This window comes from Pelecanus crispus, chromosome 10 (assembly GCF_030463565.1).
Source record: "Pelecanus crispus isolate bPelCri1 chromosome 10, bPelCri1.pri, whole genome shotgun sequence".
Classification (NCBI taxonomy): domain Eukaryota; kingdom Metazoa; phylum Chordata; class Aves; order Pelecaniformes; family Pelecanidae; genus Pelecanus; species Pelecanus crispus.
The window spans coordinates 5,561,209-5,581,562 of NC_134652.1; the positions used below are offsets into that span (position 1 = coordinate 5,561,209).

General features: G+C 39.8%; 1 protein-coding gene across 3 annotated transcripts; it reads right to left on the reverse strand.

Moving 5' to 3' along the window:
• Positions 1-1,835: 1,835 nt before the first annotated feature.
• ACADSB (acyl-CoA dehydrogenase short/branched chain) lies at positions 1,836-19,690 on the reverse strand. 3 transcript variants are annotated; one of them, XM_075717710.1, is made up of 11 exons: positions 19,649-19,690; positions 14,895-15,054; positions 13,870-13,970; positions 12,862-13,068; positions 12,247-12,417; positions 9,809-9,934; positions 9,312-9,404; positions 6,624-6,713; positions 4,996-5,133; positions 4,205-4,304; positions 1,836-3,564 (listed from the first exon to the last, which is right to left on the reverse strand). In XM_075717710.1, the coding sequence occupies exons 1-11, from the start codon at positions 19,688-19,690 to the stop codon at positions 3,494-3,496; spliced, it is 1,299 nt and encodes a 432-aa protein (XP_075573825.1). In that variant the 3' UTR covers positions 1,836-3,493. The 3 variants fall into 3 exon arrangements, with proteins under 3 accessions (XP_075573825.1, XP_075573827.1, XP_075573826.1); XM_075717712.1 differs by lacking the exon at positions 19,649-19,690 and adding an exon at positions 18,887-18,967; XM_075717711.1 differs by lacking the exons at positions 13,870-13,970; positions 19,649-19,690 and having other exon boundaries at positions 14,895-14,934.
• Between the last annotated feature and the right edge of the window lie 664 nt (positions 19,691-20,354).

The window sequence follows — 20,354 nt, forward strand, 5'->3', positions numbered from 1 at the left end:
ATGTATTCAATAAGCAAGCTCAGGAAAGTCAGACAGCTGCTTTCGAACCCGCCTGTGTTTCAAATCGAGTTTAGCTTGGTAGGAAGAACGTGAAATGTGTCTCTCACCAAAAGATTTCCAAATGGAAATGCAATAACATGTTAATTAGAAAATTCTTTAGGTAGTGAAAGGCTCCCAGTGAACATACTTTATATTTCACGTAAGCCTTTTCTAACATAATCTTTACATGGAGAAAAGAAAATATGAAAGAAAAAACAACAACACAGAAAACATTATATAAAATGTTGTATTTAAGTGTTTCCCACGTAGCAATTAAACTTTTCTGTGGAAACCTGCCTCAGACCTTTATCACAAACCGCAATAATACTAGAGAAACCTGACAGAAGATATATTCATTCTCTCCCAGTACAAAAATTGCAAGATCTGGGACACCATTTAAAATGACAAATTATTAGAGAACCATCACCTGATGTACAGGATGAGCACTGTATCAAGTCAAATATAAAATTCAGGCACTTTTAATACATTCTCAAGACAGGTCTTTTCTTCTAACTGTGGAAGCCCAGATGCAACATTCGAATCTGAAAATGCTGTTCCAGGGCAATAGACTAGATTGACTGGGCTGACTGAGGGCATATAAAGGGAAAACTCACCAATATAAATACATATGGTGTATAAAGCAGCTTTGAGTCCTGTCATTAGCACAGAAAGCCTCATCGTGTTCACAACGCCAGCTCTGCCGCCCTACACCTACTGCTGCAGCCAGCCACCATCAGCAGTCCTGTGCTCACAGTGCCAAATGTAGAAGTGCAATTTATGACAATCCATAAATGCCTGTCCCAAACTGAACAGGGGAGCACAGGCAGCTCTTAACAGCTCCTGGACAACAGCAGAGCACATCTTATCACTAAACCAACGTCTGCGTTAGTGCAGCAAGGGAATCAGACTTAAGGGGATGAAACTCTTCCCGGAGGCAGCGACCAGAATAGCTAATGCTCTCCACAGTGGTACGTGCCCTTTTAAAACAATGATGAAAGAAACTCAGGGGTTATAATTGTGCGCATATTCATCCACAGAATTTTGTAGACAAAAAACAAATACAATACACACACTTCTTTCAAAAGTTATTGTGTACAGAATACAGAATATAGAACTGAGACACGTGAAATATTTACAGCTGTAACATTAGTTAAAGGCTTGACCTTGCTTTTCTGAGAAGAACTGTTGAGTAGCTGATGAGGCTGTTCAGGTTGTTTCCTGGGCTATGCCATCTGAGTTCAGACTGTAGGAAATCACATTATTTTGATTTTTTTCCTGATTATTTTTTCAAATGGATACCTGACACAGTTCTACACAAAGAGATAGTCCTTTTACATAATCTTGGATATCCAACCTTTAACAGTCCTTCAAAGAGCTCTGCACTTTCCTCCATAAAGGGTTTGCTTTTAGCACTATATTAAGTCAGTTAAGTATTGCCACTCACTTCCTAGCCTCACGCAAAACTGCAGAAGCCAAGCTAAGACAGTATCTCAAACTAGGAGACCTATTAAATAGTATGAATCAAAACCTCATCTCTGCTGACACTCATGTTAGCAAAGCAGGCTAAACCGCAGCAGCTCAGGACTGCCTCACATTAGCACAACTCATCACATTAATCAAGGCTAACTCAAGCATTTTGTAGTGTGGTTATGATAATTTTAGACTTGCGGATAGACTGTGTTGAGCAGAGTAACTGTAGTTAACTGTTGGGTGTCTGTAGTCTTAATTCCAGTCTAGCAATTTCCCCAGCCGTTTCAATTCAGCTGAAAGCAAGGCTGCAAACAACCTGAAATGCATTGATAATGACAATAATAACAACAACAACGATGCTAGAAGAAAACTTCAGAACTCATGTCTATGCTCCTGCTCTTGTATTTTTGAAAATCTCGAAGCTGTTGATCAAACTGATATGGGAGGGGCTTTTTTTATTGGCATACGGATAATTACTACATTAATTTTTCACCTATCAACAGGCAAAGCGTTTACATAGGGGGAGTAATTCACTAAAGTAGTTACTTCCCTTTGAAGCTGACAGAAAGAAAACTTTAATAGTGCTTTTCCTACTTGCTTGTTTCTTTGTATAAGGCACTGCAGTCTGCTTGTTTCACAAAATCATACTTCTTAAGTGTCATTTATCCCTAGTTTTGCTAGAAAATCCTTTGGGAGTCTCAGCCAGTAAGATTCTAAGCTGCGCTCGAAGTGAATCATCAGTGACTAGCAAGCTTTAAAAATGAAATTCTTCTAAGTCAGCCAAAACCAGAAAACCAATCCTTCCCTCCCAAAAACACTTGAAACAAATTGCCAATTACAGCAATTATAATGATTTTTCATATATTAAGCTTTCTGCCTCTTGATTCTTAGTTCATTAGTTCTCCAGCACTGAAGAGGTTTCTGACATAAATAAAATGTCTAATTTTAAAGTAAACAGAGAGGGACAAAAAAGCAAATACTTCCCAACCCCCCCCCCCCCTTTTTTTCTTTCTCTCAAAAGGAGAAAGACTTTGCCAGAGAACCACTAACTTCCATAAGCCAGTTTTCCAGGCTGCAAATTAACAGTCCCTCCCTAACTCCCAGGAAGGCTCTGAGGATTAAAGTTTGTAAAATGCATTGAACGTGGAAAGGCCGCTGTGAGGTAGTATCACAGCGTTGCTATTACCTGGCTTCTATCTCTGTCTTTTTGCAGAACTACTAGAGCTTTTTTAACCCCATTTCACAAAGATTTCAACTCAACCTTTTATGAAAGGAGAACTATAAATAGCCTCTTAGATTAAAACCCTTAACAGCTGAGAAGGCTGGAAAGGGAGGTAGACATTATCCACCTTTCAGTACTACAAATTGGGGCTGGAAGGGCTTAATTACCAAGATATACTTAAGAACACACTAAGGGCTGCTATAAAAATTACTCCAATTACAGCAGCTCCACAGACATCACTCCACCTGGGAGAGAGGAAACCATCACTTCTCTCTCTTTCCACATACCTCTCCTGTACGCCATGCTAATAAAGGGCATCACGAACAAACAGCAGCTTCACGCCATGCAACGGTCCTGCTGCACATGTAGCATCCTTTCTCCCAGGTGGCTTAACAGAGCCTTTCACACCAAGCAAGCCAAAGATTTGGCTTCTTTTCTTTTCACTTTGAAATCTCCAAGTGGAGATCCACTGTTTGTATAACCTAAAGCGAGAAAATTATTTCAGCCAATGTGTTAGCTTAGAAGTGTCTCAGGCAGAAAGAAATACTTTTAACCTGCGATTTGGATTTGAACGCGGAATTCACAATTGCACATGAATTACGTGCTCGCTGTCCTGAAATGGGGAATTCACGGTTTTCCTTATGAATTTGTCTGTGATGATGTGTTCTTATTTATGATTTTTATAATTACAAATAAATGCGTAATTCACAATGAATGTTTAGTGAAGTAACTTCTGTTAACAGTCAAGAAGTCCTTATGGTTTCAGTACTCCTGTGCTAAGCTTTTTGCAATGGTGCTCAACTGGATATTTGAAGTTCCTTCGTATATTGTACCTGAAATCAGAATAAAATAAATTAGAAGACAATAAATCCACAGTAAGTATAAGAAGAGAGACCAGTTAGAACATTTACAATTTTGAAGTGAAGCTTTACTGAGCAAGTTCTAGAAACAGAATTATTATTTACATAAATGTTCATGTTTTATTATCTGCAACAATTAAAATACTTTTCTGCTGGTCCAACATAGTGACATTTTCCTGAAAAGCGACTCATAAATAACCAACAAAATTTAAACATTTACAAACGCTATCAGCAATAAAAGTCAAAGGGTAATATTGTTAGAAATGTCAAACTGTTAGGTCCAAGGATTATAATGGTAAACAAGAAAATCTTGAAAATAAAACTCCACATAGATTCAGATCTTAAAGCCAAAGAAAGTATTTTCAATTTTTTCGAACTGGAGTTCACAATGTACGTGTTCATATTTTATTGGTATCTAATTAATCATTTTAACTAGCCTTACATACTTACGTATTTATACATAAAGTTTTACCTTCCCATATCTGAGCCTTTGAATCAGTGTTGATTACAGTCTCAGGCGAAAAAAAATCTTAAAAAAATAGCCAGCCATTCATCCTCAAACTTTAATACTACTAACACTACAAGAAATACTTTTTAAGAAACTATCACTCACCTATCTTGCAGTCACGATAGTACTTTTCTATTGGATAATTTTTTGTGAATCCAACGCCACCCATCCATTCAATACATTTACTAGTTGTCAGTGTTGCAACCTATGAAAGCAGTTTCAGAGTTACAATTTCAGGATTCAACTTCATGCAGGTGGTAGTAAATTTTATTCTTTGTAGCTATTTAAAGCAAGAACAAAACAGTAATTAAAGCAGTAACTAGAACAAGTGGGAAGAGGAAGGACTGATACTTCTGTATTCATCTTATTTATGCAAGTTATTTTAGAATAAAAATGACATTTTTCTGAATCGGAGGACATCAAGAATTCAGTAAGCGTTACTGCAATAGTTCATATGCTGCACTATGAAAAAGACTGTCAGTGGTATGAAAGACAGCAATTGCAAAGAGGCAGAAGCAATCCAGTTCTGAATCATATTAAGACTCGCAATTGTGACCAGCAGAGTTGAAATAGTCACAAATGAAGCCTCACCATGCCATATTCTCCCGCCACAAAAAGACAATTCTGAGAGAATGAAATCTCTCTAGGTGAGTGAAAACACAAATTCTCTTTCAATGTTGTTGCTTGTTTTTTGGAATTTTATTCCGGGGCGTGAGCCGTTGATTCTTTGGTGGCCTACTTTACATTCCATACACGGACTGAGAATGAGAAACACGGTAAAAGTACATCCACAGATCTCACAGCAAAACATGAATTAAAAGTTATACATTCAGTACCAGAAGAAATGTTTAAACAGCAGTGAAATAAATCCACTGAATAAAGAAACTGCAAGTTACCTCAGCAGCGTAGTATTTGGCCATGCTGGCCTCCTTCACGAACGGCCTTCCTGTCTCCGCAAGACGGGCTGCGTTGTAGGTCAGCAGCCTCGCTGCCTCCAACTGCGTGGCCACCTGAGCTATCTGATGTTGCATCCCCTGCAATAAGCATGCCACAAGTCAGACAGAACCAGTGTCTAGTGCTCCACTGGAATTTCCAGCAAGAACCATTCTTTTCACCAAGGAACAAACCTACACTCTAAAATAAAAATACAAAATCTAGATGGACTAGTAAGTCTGCACAGCTCTGCATCTATGACATCGATGTTGGAAAAATCCTGGGCCACCAAAGTCCTTTCGGGAACTGCACTCCCATTCTCTCCTTCCCTCTTCTTGGATTCAGGAGTCCTGGGGAAATTCTGGCCTGACTGGCTGGACAGCAGGGTTCAACATGAACCTATTTGCACCCATGAGTATCAAGGAAAATTTCAGCCAAATCTTAATGCTCTCCTCGGCACCACAGAGACATGGGTAGGTCAAAGCTGTGAGCTTAACTGAGAAAAACTTGAAAAAGTACCTCTTAAATAAAGTGGAGAAATAGCAAGGTGACAAACACTTATTCCCAAGTCCCATAACCATGAGACAAGAGTTAGGAGCAGCGTAAAAGTCTAGAGAATGTGACTGATGAATGGATTCAAAGGGAAGGAAAAAGGTGATGGAGCTCACCTCTAAATCACAGGTATTAGAGAAGAATAGCTTTATTTAAGGAGACCCAAACAATGATTGAAAATGAACATTTAGTTGTCTAACTTGCTCCTAAAACACAATGAAAACTTTCAGCTTATTAGAACATTAACACTGCTCCCGAAAATTTGCAAAAATATATACGCAGGTCGAAATAACAAAATCATTCAGCAATTATAAATTCCATTTCCCATTCAAAAGACGCAGTTCCAATAATTTCCTAGATATCTGTGGGTATTTCCTAAAATTTGTATAAATTATGAGTAGCACTAATGTTCCTTCCCTTCATCTGAGATGTAGGTTTCTTTTAACAAGAAAATTACTACAGTAATTACAATTATATATCTTCCTTATTAAACTATACATCATTTTTGCAACAAAGAGTCTTTTTCGTTTCAAGATACAGATATTATCATGAAAACTAAATGTCTTTGTATAACACAGGAAATCTAATAATTCAAACGGTTTTCCTCATCTTTTTACAATTTCTAGTGTCTCCAGAAAAAGGCCTTCCCCTACACCATATGAAAGGGTATAAAAACTGGAACACAATCAACATACTGTGATATTAAAATCCGAAGAGAAAGGAGTTCCATGTGTATTATTTTCAAAGGCAGTGAATATACTATCAAGGAAAAGGAGTTATGTTGATATATTTTGAAGTTTTAAATGATTTATATGGTACTTACAAAGGCACACAGCACTGAATTTATTTATTTCACATGGCAGATGAATGCTCATCTGAAATTCTTTTGAAAAATTCTTCTCAATATTTGAGAAGTAGAGACATGACACAAGGTGGAGCACAAATTATGCAAATCAGATTACTCATTTTACTAACTTCATCTACTGTGGTAACTACTACTCTCTTGGAGGAAACTTCCCATGCGTTCATTAACAAGTACCTGGAACTCAAAAACGCTTTTCCCAAACTGGACTCTCTCCTTTGTATAGGGAATTGTATGGTCAAAACACCCCTGTGCCAGTCCTAACATCTGTAAGAAATAAGAGGTGAGTTACGACAAAAAAAAAAAACAACCCCAAAAAACCAACAAAACCAAACTTTGAGGAATAAGCCTATTCCATACTATTCCATTCCTGAAAGAAAATTTCTTACTAAAGGCAAAATATGTGTGAAAAGACTATCACTAATTTTTGAACAGAAGTGTCAAATGTGGTTGCACAAATATTAAGTGTTTCTGGCAAAACTCTTCACTACACGGGAAAATTACTGTAAACTAAAGATCTATAGATCTATATTACACTATTAAAGGAAAAATAATTGGGGGATTATTCAAAGCTATTTTCATAATAAAAATAATTTCTCATTTTATAGAAGACACTAGACTGTCAGAATTAGCAATTTGTTGAAACATTTGTTCCAGCATTTTCTAGAAAAAAACCCAACTCAACAGAGCAATTTTAGAAGACCCATTGTCTTCTCATACACTGTCTTCACTCAGCAACAAAGACAGCAAACCACAATTGTTATCCTGGAGGATAACATCTGGGAAAACTACACGTGAACATTTATAAAGAAGTAACTCGCATCTACCCTAGTGTCTGATTCCTTAGCCTAAAGGAACATTATGAAATCTGGAAAGTAAACTAGTTTTATGGTTTTTTAACTACCAAATTTTGAGAAGCGTATTCCATTCCAAACAAGATAGTGAAGAAAAGACCCTGCCCTTCATATATCTTGGAATATATAGCTATTAGTATGTAAGATCAGTTGGTTTCATTATATAACTAACATCCATCTGTATGTATTCTTTCTACCTAGTTTCTTTCCCAGGAAAAAAAAAGATAGGAAATTAGGGGAAGCATCAAACAAACAAAAAACCCCCCAACAGACCAAAGGGAGATGAATGGCATGAAGAACTATCAAAAAGCAAGGTAACAGTACATGGTAAAATCGGAAGTTTTTCTAAGTCAAGGAAGGAAATTTTCTAAGTCAAGACGGGATACTACAACGTGGCAGTCAGCTGTCACATCAAGCAGCTTATGTCAAACTACTTTTAATGATGTACAATAGCGTATGGGTATTTTTGGACAGACCCGCATATTAAGCTGAAAGCCAAGGGCCCCAAGAAGATGAAAACATGACTCTGACTGGGTTCAGACATCTACTCCTTAATCATTTAAGATTCTAGAAAAAAAAAAAACCACAATACACAGGAAAAGGAGTATGTGGGAAAAGAACAGAAGAAAATAATACCTTCTTGTCCCTAATCAGATTTGTTGCCTTCTTATATAAACTCATATAGATGAACCAAGTATATCAACTTCAGCACCTATAACAATATATGCAGCTACCTTGCCCGAAAACTATCTGAGACTGTTTTCACAGCCACAATTACATTTTATAAGATGTTCATTATCTTTTAAAACTATTACTACTGCAAAACTAAATTCAATACTACAGGGCTTTAGAACTGCTGTTCATGTACATTCAAGTACATTTCTCTTCATTTGAAGGTGCCAAGAAAGTAGTAACTAAGATATAACAACTACCTGACCTTAACTTTTAATTAGGTTGTAAGTGTAACTTGGAGTAATTAAGAGTAAAATCCAAACCATGTATTTTACTGCCAGAGCCTCTATATTATTTATATCTCTGGGAACAACAGGGCCCACAGCCCTAGTTTTTAAATGCCATATCAGACAAAGTTTAAATCACTGATAATCTTTAGAAATGATGGAAAAGCCAACCCATTTAGCAGCATAGTATACTGCCATGTGGAAAGTCTGAATTTCATGAGGACTATTACTTCTGGTCTGTTTGGAAACTAGAGCAGAAGATAAGGGAGATTGGCAGTACAGACACATTACACCCTATACAGCACAACTACATCCAAAACAAAGTAGAAAGAAAGAAAAGATTACTTTCAAAAGTAAATAAAAAAAATAAAAACTTGTCATAAGTAATTTTATTGTAGGGCTGAACCTGATTTCCACTGAAATCAGCAGTAACCTGAGATCCAAACTGGGTTTACAACAAAATACAGTATTTTGAAATAACTCCAAGGTCAGCAAATATTTTCCCCTAAGATGCCATAAGGTGCAATTTTCAAACACAACCATGAACTAGGACACTTGTGCTATTAAAAAAAAAAACATATTTATTTTAAAAATAAGTTGACTTTTAAAAATAAGTTGTTGGGAAGACATGTGAGCATAAGGTCACATTTGGCAATCCCATACAATTACAGCTGGAGGCATTAATGTTATACATTTCAGTGTGCTGCACTTTCCAAAGCTAGTTTTCTTTGTAAAATAAATTTGCGTAATGGAAGATAAAAATGTTGATATAATTCAGTAGCAATAAGTTAATCACCAAAGACAAATTAATTGCCATGTAATGCTTTCTAAATCTATTGCTTATGTCACTGAAGGAGAATTTTACCATTTACAGTTGTTTCAGTATTTTACCGGAACTTAGATACAGGAATAGTGACATCTAGTGGCAATCTAGTTTTTAATAAAGAGTTTTCTAAATAATTTATTCTTATTAGCTTTAAATATTTTGTAAATGTCAATCCAAATTCAAAGGTATATACTGGCTGTATTCAGTATTAAACAAAATCACTCACCTGTGCAGCGATACCTATTCTGCCAGTATTTAGCATTCCAATTGCATACTTATAGCCTTGTCCAACCTGTCCCAGGATATTGGTCTCAGGAACCTAAAGAGTAAAACCACTCAATTACTCCTCTTCTATTCTGCTTTGCAACTGCTAGTACAGTTCACAGGTGGATCAGTATACGTGTTTTATTTAATGTTCCTCATAAGCGAAGGCATAAAACATAAACCAGACTTTTGGTTGCTAGAATATCCGATTAGAACATTTCCTGATACATATGATTATAAACTGATGATTGAGAAAAACTGTATCAAAAGTTAAGAAACCCAACCCCCCTCAAGATTTCTGTGAAAGGATAGGGAGGAAAAAGTTAAAATATGCCAAACAATCAGTATGTCTAAGGAAAAAAAAAAATATTGGGAATTTAGTTAACATTCTTTCCTTATATGTGGTCAAGCTCCAGTTATACACAAATCATGCTTCAATAGCTAAACAACTTACAATACCTTAACGTTTTCAAATGTTACTGGGCAGGTAGAAGACGCTCTGATTCCAAGCTTGTCCTCCTTCTTCCCTACGTGTAGTCCCTCTGTGTTGCGATCTACTATGAAGCATGTAATTCCCCTGTACCCCTAGGATGAATTAAAAATTAATCAAGAACTGGTTTTTTATACGAATATCACCAAATGGTGGTCTAAATATCTCATTCCAGTACTGAAATTTTACACCTGCTTAATACTATTTTACTAAATAAATCACTGGCACCGTCATCTGTTCCCTCTATGTCTGCTAATTATGGTTTAACAAAGGCCAGAGCTACCTTCTTATTAAAATATTCCATGTGGAAAACATAATCAGAACAACCTTAAAAGTTCTCTTGATAAGACAGGGGACTGGTATTATGTAAATGAAACACACAGGACTGCGGTGCCTGTCTGTACTGGAAATCACTGGGAAAGCAAGATATTGCTTGCTGTTGGAACATATGTCACAGTCAAACAATGGACTGCAAGAAGACATAGGGTATCTTTAGACTAAAGCGGTCAAATGAATAATGGCCCTAAATCCATGTCAGATGCTTCTATAGGATGCAAGATTTTACTTAAGCCCAATTACTTCAGCTACTCTTCTCATGGAAGGCTGCGTACATACTCTTCCTTTTAAGGTTGTCCAAAGTAAGAGCACTGACTGATGAGACTGCCGTCACTGGGAACTGTGCTTGAATATTCAAAGTATTGTTTGTAATATTCAAAGTATTCTTGTAAGTATTAAAACAGACCTAATCTAACACCCAGAACTGGTGCACACATTCTCCTTGTGATTCCACTTTGCAGAACATTGGTATCTCCATCTCTTCACTTCAGAAAGGTAGGAGGAATATAATTAAGTAGTCTGAAATCATCATGACGGTTGTTATCAGAAAGCTCAAAGAGTTGATTTGGTATGTAGATAATGATTGGGACAGGACACTAAGTACCACCTGTGACAACACATAGATTGTATAGCCAATCTAAATTCTGGCATCTCCTACATACAAGCTTACAATCTTCACATCTTCGAAGCCTTAAACTAGATTCTTGAAGTACAGAACAGTGACTCCTGATAGCTGTCACTTCCTCTTTTACCCTCTGTGTAATTCTTATTCCCAATTCTCTCTCCTTTCCACCACTCATTCTTGCTTCCCCAGCAGTGTCTCTTATGCGACGTACTTCGAGGTCCATGAAACAGAACTGCGAGGTGTTCCTGGCCATGTTTCCATCTCCTCCTGTCCCTAACATCCACAGCACTTCCTCTCACTAAGAGGGTGATGCTGAGAGGCAGGAAAAGTCCTGTGGTTCTTCTGGAAGAGTTGCCTCTCATTAAAGAGAAGGCTGCTGTTTCCATCTCACCTCAATGACAGCCCATCTCACCAAATGGGAGCTGCTAGTGCAGAGTGTACATTTCCGTATACAATTCTACACTGGTCTGTTCTCTCATTTATACTGACATCAACTGTTATTTAATCTTTGAGCAGCATTGACTTTTAGTCTCCTTCTTGAATATTTAAAAGCAAATTTCTAACTTTAAGACGACAATGTATGATATATTTTTAAAATGTTACACTAATACAGAAACAACTCCAGATTATAAGGCAATGCACAGCAGTTAACAAATATAGAAACTGGCTTATCAACTATATTTTCCTTGTATGTAGTACTCAAACCACCCACCAGCTTGTGAAGAAATGAATACAAATTCAGAAAGCGACATGATACTCAACTGTTTGATACAATGAAAGAAAAACCCCTCCTATTCTTTAGTCAAAACCTGAAATTTTAATTTTAAAAGTAAGTATCTTCAGGTTAGATTTTTAAGAAAGAGATACTGGAAGAAGTTTAAAAAAATAAATAGAATTTTTAAACAATTTAGTTTTGTATTTGATTATTACTCTACCGTATTGGTATAGTACATTTTAAAGCCTGCAGCTGACTTTTCTGAATCTACTACTTACATCCAAATTGGTGACAAAACTTGAAACATGCATATTCAGCTATGTGTTTTTTTACCTGAACATACTTTGCTGTTGCATTCTTGTTAGTTTTCCAGTGCATGTAGCCTAAGCTCTATTTTGCCTTTTAACAACAGCAACTTGTCAGTTACGTCAGAAAGGTTGGAAAGGCTTAGACTATCTGTTCTTCTGTTACTCAGAATAATACCAATGCATGCTGTGCTCTTCATCTAAGCAATTATGATTCTGACATTTTTATTTTCCCTGGTGGGAGGAATTTATTAAATTGCTCAGCAAGTTCTCAGTTTTTGTTGGGAAATATTTTTAAAGGTTTGCTGTCAGCTAGGAAAAAGGTTCAAAGAATATTAACCTTTAACACCAGATTATTAATATAAACCCCGTAGTTTCATATATTATCAGCTGTCACTGAAATGCAACTATTCTTTAGCAACTTACTAAGGACGGATCTGTATTTGCCATCACAAAGAAAACTTCTGCGTGTTCTGCTAAGCTAATCCACATCTTTGAGCCATTGATAATATAGTAGTCTCCTTTCTTTTCAGCCCGAGTCTTCAAAGAAAACGCATCACTGCCAGATCCAGCCTCCGAAAGACAGAAACTGCCTATCTGTCAATTGAAGGGAAAAATTAATTTTATTTTTTTACTGAACATACAGGCACAACATATAACAAATTCTGCCATGAAAAGAGTTACAAAAAAGCACAAGCCTCCTAAATTCAAACATTTTAAACTATTGCATCAAAGTAACTAAGTTTCAGATTAAGAATAGAAACACTATGTAACTACATGTCTCTCAAAGTCAACTGCTTTAAAGCTCTTTTGCACAGTAAATTAAATTGTAATGAAACTAATAAGCGCCTTTCCACTTTTACCTCCCAGCTACCGATGACAGGGTGTATCTATATCACCGCAGATCTCATCTCTAACCAGTGTTTCAAAGTATTTTCCAATGCTGCAGTCACCCATTTTGTTACTGAAAAACCCCACCCCACTAACATTACTTAACTATTAAAAATTATATTATGGTTTAGTAAAGTGAGACTGACTCACTGTATCTTTAGCGACTCTGGGCAAATAAGTTCTCTTTTGTTCTTCTGTTCCATATGTGGTAAACAACCTATTTGTTAGTGTATTTTGGAGTTCACATAGAAGAGCTACAGCTGGATCAACTTTGGCCAATTCTTCTACCACCAATATGATTGAAAAAAATGAAGCTCCGGTTCCTCCATATTCTTCCCCAAGCTCAATACTCATCAGCTGAAATGTAAAAGATGCACATATATCAATCTGTTGGTTCTTGTCAACAACTTGTTAGCCCAAGCTGATACTTAAGAGATAAAAATAAAAACCACAGCATGTATTTCCAGATCCTTCCCCAAAGACCTTTGTTCCTTCAATACCCTTAACAAACAATTCTTCACAGAAGTTGATAGTCAATTCATGCAAGAAATAACATGTCCCGTATAAAGGCCAATCATCACCCTAATTTGATTACATTTTTGAGAACAATTGCAGTCTCAGCAGAAGTCTAATATTTAGAGTTGTCATCGTATAAAATGACATTCTAAACAGAGACAAGCTTTAGGTTTGATAGCAGGAAAGGCTAAACTTGAATTCAGGAACGATCAACAGGGTATCTGCAACATAAGTCCTTGTGGTTGCCCAGTAAGGACATAGAGGACTCCTGATACCCTTTTCCAGCAACACTTATCAGAGTCATGGCAGTTCTAGCATTCTGTGCCATTATGCTTATCCAATTTAAAAAAAAAAGGGAGGGGGAGGAGATAAAGAACTCAAAGATAAGACAAAGAATGTGGTACAGGAGTGGGAGAGATGGAAAGAATATCACAGGAGAAGATGGAGAGTAATGCAGTTAAAAAAAAAAAAAAAAAAGAGAAATTTGTCCTGATGATGATAAATCCTAAATTTGTAACGATTCGTTAGTTCATTTGAATATATCCCTCAATCTTTTAATCTAAAAAACCAAAAAGTGCACAGCTAGAGATTCATAAAATGATGTCACATTCTGAATAAAAGATTAAGTAAAAGTGTGCAGACCCCTTGTTCAAACAATCCCTGTATTATAGAATCTTCCATTTTCGAATTCTCATCCATTTTTTGCACCAAAGGTGCAACTCGATCCTGAGCAAATTTTGTCACTGTAATGAAGAGAAGAAAGAAAGTGTGTAAGTATTCTAACACCCTACCTGAAGATCAATATAACAGTAATATGGTGTTCTGACAGGTTATGCATGTATTCCCTGACTCTCCCAGACAAGTTAATAAAAAGAGAAAAAGTTGCCCGAGTGAAACAAGGTAATGTGCCACAAAGCTTAATTATCATTTCTTTCTGAACTCAGCTACAACTCTCTAAACCAAAACACATACTTCCTTCAGAAACTTTGAAAGCATCTCAGCAACATTTAAGTAACAATAGTTGACCAAAAAAGCCCCCAGAAAATATTTAAAATACAGCCCTTGTTTTGTTATCTGTATCTTATTTCTTTAAAAATTCAACATGCAGTTTGGGAAGATGCTCTCAGGCTTTCACACATGCTATTTTGAGTGCACAAAGTCCTATAAATAAGACCGTTTCTGTTTAACTAGAGCCTTTTTTAAGCTCTGTCCCAGATGTGCAGGTCCTCACTCTTTTGCCTTTGTTCTGAGGATTCCTTCTGAAATGCTGTCTTCCTCACGCAGGCCTGGCTGCGTGGCAGACGTCACATCAGTCACCGTTCTGGGTATACCTGAAATCTCTGAAAACCAGCTCGAGCGTTAACTGGAGCTGAACTAAACACTTTAGAAGGGGCACGAGCCAATGCCAGGCAACATCACTTCTACTACAGCAACAGTTTTAAATAATTAGTATTTATTTATGCAGAGTAAACTGCACTGTGGTATGTGGAACTGTGCTATGGTAACATTGGAAAAGAACATTACATTCTTCTGTTGTGAACTAAGCAATTTTAACATTAATGATAATTAAACAACAACTATAATTAAATAACGAAAAGAATTTTTTAAGCTAAAAGTTCCCTTCTGATTAGAGATTTGTGAATTTTAACCACACAGATAATAGGTACCCATATTTTTCAGCATCGTCTCCTCTTCGGTGAATGTTTGAAGCGGAGCACAGACAACTCCATCACTTGCTAGATTTGGCATGAGTTCCGATTTGGAGGATCTGAAGACACATGGAGAAGCCCTCCAAGGAGCCAAATATGCTGGCAAATTTCTTTTCAGCTGTTGACAGTAAATACAGAACATGCAAACAGTTATAGAATTTTTATTTGTATACAGACAGTAATACACAATTTTACCCCTGTTTTTATTCAGTAAAAGAATAGAAAATACAACTTACATTCAATGTCTAGTCTGAAAGTTTTTGAGAAGGTATAAACCCCCCAGTGTTCTAAAAGAAAATATCCTTTAATTACTCTTCTTTTAACCCCGCACAATTTTCTTTCTGGAAGTTGGCTAACACAATGTTATTCTACAAAGTATTCACAAACATTCATTTTAGTCAAGTTTAGTGTTTACAGCAAACAAACCCTGCTGATAGTATTTATTTTTATAGATGATTTTGGAAGTCTGCTGCAATATTCATAGCAGTAAGTGTTTATTTTGATAGAATTATCTTCACTAACAAATACTGATAAAAGTAAATGTGAAATAGACATACAAATGTTTTTTACAGAAGACCTGTCAAATTTAATGATAGACTTATCTTTCTCCCTGGTTTTCTAGGGGCCAGCAACTCTTGTTTCTAAAGCAATCTGATAGCACTTCATCTGGACTATTGGTATTTTGCTGTAAGAGAGCGTAACTTTTAACATCAATGTGGATTTTTGTATTCAAACGGAGTTCTTATCCACCATTTAATGATTTTCAGAATGAGCACACATTTCATAGACAAAGCCCTGGCATTTGAATGCCTCTGTAGAGCCAATTTCTATACCATTGGTTTAAATCCTATAGTTAGTATGCTGATAGTACTATGTAACTGATAATTAATGTGTCTTATTTGGTTGATTTATTAAAGAAGTACAGGAAGGAACTAAAATTGAGTAATTTATGCTGAACCTCTCCCCATTTGTCCATGATATACAACAATCTCAAATGATATCAAGAAGCACCGGTTATCCAACCAACAGAGCAGAGGTACTACAGAGCGTTCTACTATAGGGGGAACGGCATTAAACATATATGGCAAAAGTCACAAAAATGAACAGAACGGTGGCTTTTGGGAGCAAGCTACACATAGTGACTGTCAGGTGGGTGGACATAGATACCATGACAGGTAGTTTTGTACCTTGTAGAGCTATAAACTACTTACTCAAGTACATAACAGCAGGCTTTAGGAAGGAACACATCTGGTTTGAAAGTTAATGTGCTTTCTAACCACAGAATAATTTCTTAGGATTTTTAAAAAAGTTAGGATAATGAATATGATCTGACTCAAAAAGTAACAGGCTAACAGTAGCTAAACTGCTGCAAAATGTATTCCTGAAAAGCAGTATTCAAAAAAGAAGCACAGTTCAACTGACTGATCTCAAAAGAGGCAAGACCAAAAACCAGCTTTGCTCTCACAGCTCCCAAACCCCAGCTTATTCCGTGGTTAACGTCTACAGATCAGATCTTTGCTACAGATATCCGTCACTATTGCTGTGCCAGTCTGAAGTGTGGAAATATTAATGTCTTACAAAGACAACTGCTGACAGAAACCCCCAGCAGAGACACAGCTGTGCCATAAAAATAATGTATGTATGAGCATATGCCTGCCAACATACATTTTTGCCAGCACATGCTCTTAACCCCACAGCGAGCAGACTGACTGACTGCGCCGTAACCAGGCTGCTATTCAGCTCACAGAATGCAGGACAATTTTGCAGTGCACACTGTGATAGCAGCATTCCTCAAAAAATGGCAGAAACTTTGGGCTCAGGAAGTAAAAATTCCTTTGATCCTTCTAATAATTCACTCTTTCATGTTGGCTTTCAACATCTGTCATCTCCCTGGCTGAAGAACTGATGTAAAACAGATCTAGGGACTCCTTCTGTCTTGGAGACAAGATGCATAAGTCTCTTAGGGTAAGGAGACTCCGACTTTAGCACAACCAGTGATGCATGACAAAAAAAAAAAACAGTAAGAAGTGGTAATACAGAAAACAAATATTGCTGTGAACATTCAAGGTTCGTTCACATTCAACACCCCTGGTCACACAGAACAAATACTGACGAGTCGGGCTGGTTTATGAATGCAAAGTTTGGATGATCAGCAATAGCTGCAACACTTTCAAATGAAGACTAGGTCACTGCAGTCACCATACGTCTTCACAGAAAAACAAACAAAGAGCTGCTTTAATAGAGATAAAACCCAAGGCAACCATGTTCTGGAAGCTGTCAGACAGGAATGGATTATTCGTAGAACATCCAGCTATGGTAGGGTCACTCAACACCCAGCCGCGTAAGACTATTAAAGCTCCAACTGCGTAAGTCCATATTCTTAGCAAGGTCTGAGAAGGAAAAACCTAAGTATATATACACAAACACGCATATATATAAACACAGTATGCTTTCTGACCAGTTACAGGATTACAAATCACACATACTTCCCGCTTCTTCCACTACTTTATTTCCAGGTACAAACAAAAGAGTATTCTTCTTTCATGGTGGTATAACCAAAGATGAATCACTGAGACTATTTCACCAGTACTGACCAAGAGCTGTCAGGAAAAATGCACATGGTGCTTTTTTAAGAATACAAAACTTTTTGAAAAGCTGCAGGTAGGTATGCCCAGTAGGCGATAAACCAGTACGATTAAAACAACAACTGGTAGTACTCTGGGATTACCTCTACTTTCATTTGATGGCACCTGACACTTGGGTGTAGAATTATTGACCACGCAGGGAAACACATCACTAAATGCATACAGAGGACTCTGTCCCATCCAAAGCAGGAAGTACAGATTTTGGAGACCACAACAAACATACTGGTTTTTCTCATATGCTTTCAGGAAAATGGGAAGCTGAACGAACTTGATTCAAAGCAGCTCAGCAAGGTCAAGCACAAGCACACAGGGCTGTATTGGCTGAGGCGAGCTGCCGAGAGCCTGGCTAGCAAGTAGAAGCTTTCAAACACAGCAAACAGCTCCGTGTTTGTTACAGGTTACAGCCATCATAGCAGGCCCGCTCCTGGCAACAACGCCAAAGGTTCTGAGAAAGTTAGTGCTCACAGTAACTGTCCCTTAGCTCGCTTCTCTTCCCTCCCCCTTAGTAGAAATCACCCTAGGCTTTCCTCCTTCCCCAGAGCTTTCACTTGCAGGCTCTTCCACTGCAACCAACCCACTCGAGAGCGGCACAGAAAGGTGTCCCACCATGGCAGGAGAAACAAAGGCAGCCCTTAGCATACGTATGCAGACGCGGTTTGATAAACGCTCGTTTGAGACCCGACTGGCACAGCGCTAGAGGAGAAAAGGAATATTCGTAACAAGGTTACCTTGAAAAGTCTTAGAACCAGCAGGATGGCCCCAAGGGACAGGACCTACACTGGTAACACCCACACACAGAGCAGCAAGCCACAGGTATGCCAGAGCAATAGCACAGCACAGAATGATTTTATTTCAACATTTAGATTAAAAAAAAAAAAAAAAATCAAGTCACTATATTATTGTTTACATTTTTATTCTTAGAAGTCATGCAGTCATATAGTATTACTAACTTTCAGATAGTTATTTAAAGTGCATGTATGTTACTCAAAGCTTTGATACGGCTTCCCTGCTTTTTTTTAACCTTACCTACAGAAAAAGAGGAAAAAGATTTACACTGGTGCAAGATGCAGACTGCTTGCCCTACTAAACACGTGTACTTGAAAACTGGTTTCTGGGTTGCTGATAACATTGATTTTTCTGTTTATCTCAATTCTTACCTCTACCTCAGCTCTTTAAAGATCAGTTCTTTCGGTTTCCTTCTATTTGCTTTACAATCTAAACCGAGATTTTCATGCTGGTGGACCTGGCAGCAGCATTAAGATATAAATAAAAGAAGGCCAAAGCAATATATTTTCCTCAGCTCACTTTGCTTTCCTTGATGACCTCCACTCCTGTATCTGTCCTTGCTGGCTTCCAGACAGCTCCTTTCTCAGCAGAGAAGCTCCATCACAGGAGGCTTGCTTGCCCTCATGCAGGTTTGGTTTTTTTTTATTTCAGTTGTCACCACACACCTCCAAGCTGCCGTGAGAAGGTCCCAGTCTTCTCACTCTGCACAGTAAAAAGCGCCTGTGTGGCACAAACCCGCGTTTTCTGCTGGTTTTCCCTGTCTTTTGATTGCCCCTACAGTGCCACAAGCCTTTTGGCTGTTTAGGTAAGCGGAGGAGACGCCAAAGCAGCTCTGCCGCCAGAACAGGGCTGCCTCCTCACGGGTGCACCAGCCCCAGGCTGCTCCAGCCACCAGCCGTCTCGCAAGACCTCTTCTCAGCACCCAGCCACCCAGTGCCACCCGCTCCGCGCACAACGCCGCGGGGCAGCAGAAGAGGCCTCTTCCCAAAGCCACCCTCGCCCTCCGCAGACACCGCGCCCCGCCGGCTCCGAACCTCAGCCAGCGGCTGCCCGGGGGTCCCCGCCGCCTTCGCGGGCCCCTCGGCGGCCTTCGCGGCGGCCTGCTGCAAGAGGAGCCGGGAGGCGAGGCGGGATCCCCCGCTACGCCCCGAGCCCTGCCTCGCCGCTCCCTCAGGCACCCGGGCGTCTCCCTGGCAAAGGGCGCGGACGCACCGGGGGGCACGGGGAGGAGAGGAGAGGAGGGGCCCCACCCCTCTCCCGCTCCCGGCAGCCCCGCTTCACCTTGCCGCAGCGCCTCAGCCACCCTCCCGCCGCCGCCGCCATCTCGGCGCCCGCCCCGCCCCGGCGCCGCCCAGGCCACGCCCCCCGGCGCGGTCTCGCGAGGCTGCGGTGGGGCCGGGCCGGGCCGGGCCGGGCGGCGGGCGGAGGCACAACAAACATGGCGGCGCCGGCGGCGGCGGCGGGCGGCGGTCGCGGCGCGGGGCGGCGGCGGTGAGTGCTGCCCCCCCCCCCGCCGTTCAGGGGCGGCGGCCCGGCCCGGCCCGCACCCCTCCGGGGCGGCGACGGCAGCAGCCGTGACACGCCCGCCCGGCGGCCGCGGGGTCCCCGCTGGGGCCTCCCCTTGACGGGAGCGGGGGGCCGGGCGGCGGGGGCGCCTGGCCGGGGGAGGCCGCTCTCGGCTCCCCGCGCGGAGCGGGTGGGCGGCTCGGGAGGGAAGGCGGCGGCGCCGGGAACCGCGCTGCCCCGCCGGGAGCGGGGGTCCGGCTCAGCCGGCGCAGCCCCTCGGCTTCTGCCTTGTTTCGAAGGCGGGGCGGGGGGGGAGGCACGCACAGGTTTGCGCGGAGGTTTCCCGTGGCCGTGTGGCTTCCCGCCCACGCGTGAAGGCGGCGTGGGCCGGGGGGAGGTGGAGGAAAGGCGGGGGGGGGCGGTTCGGACGCCGTCCGGCGTGGAACGGGGGTGGCGGAGCCGGCGGCAGTTTTCCGTGGCT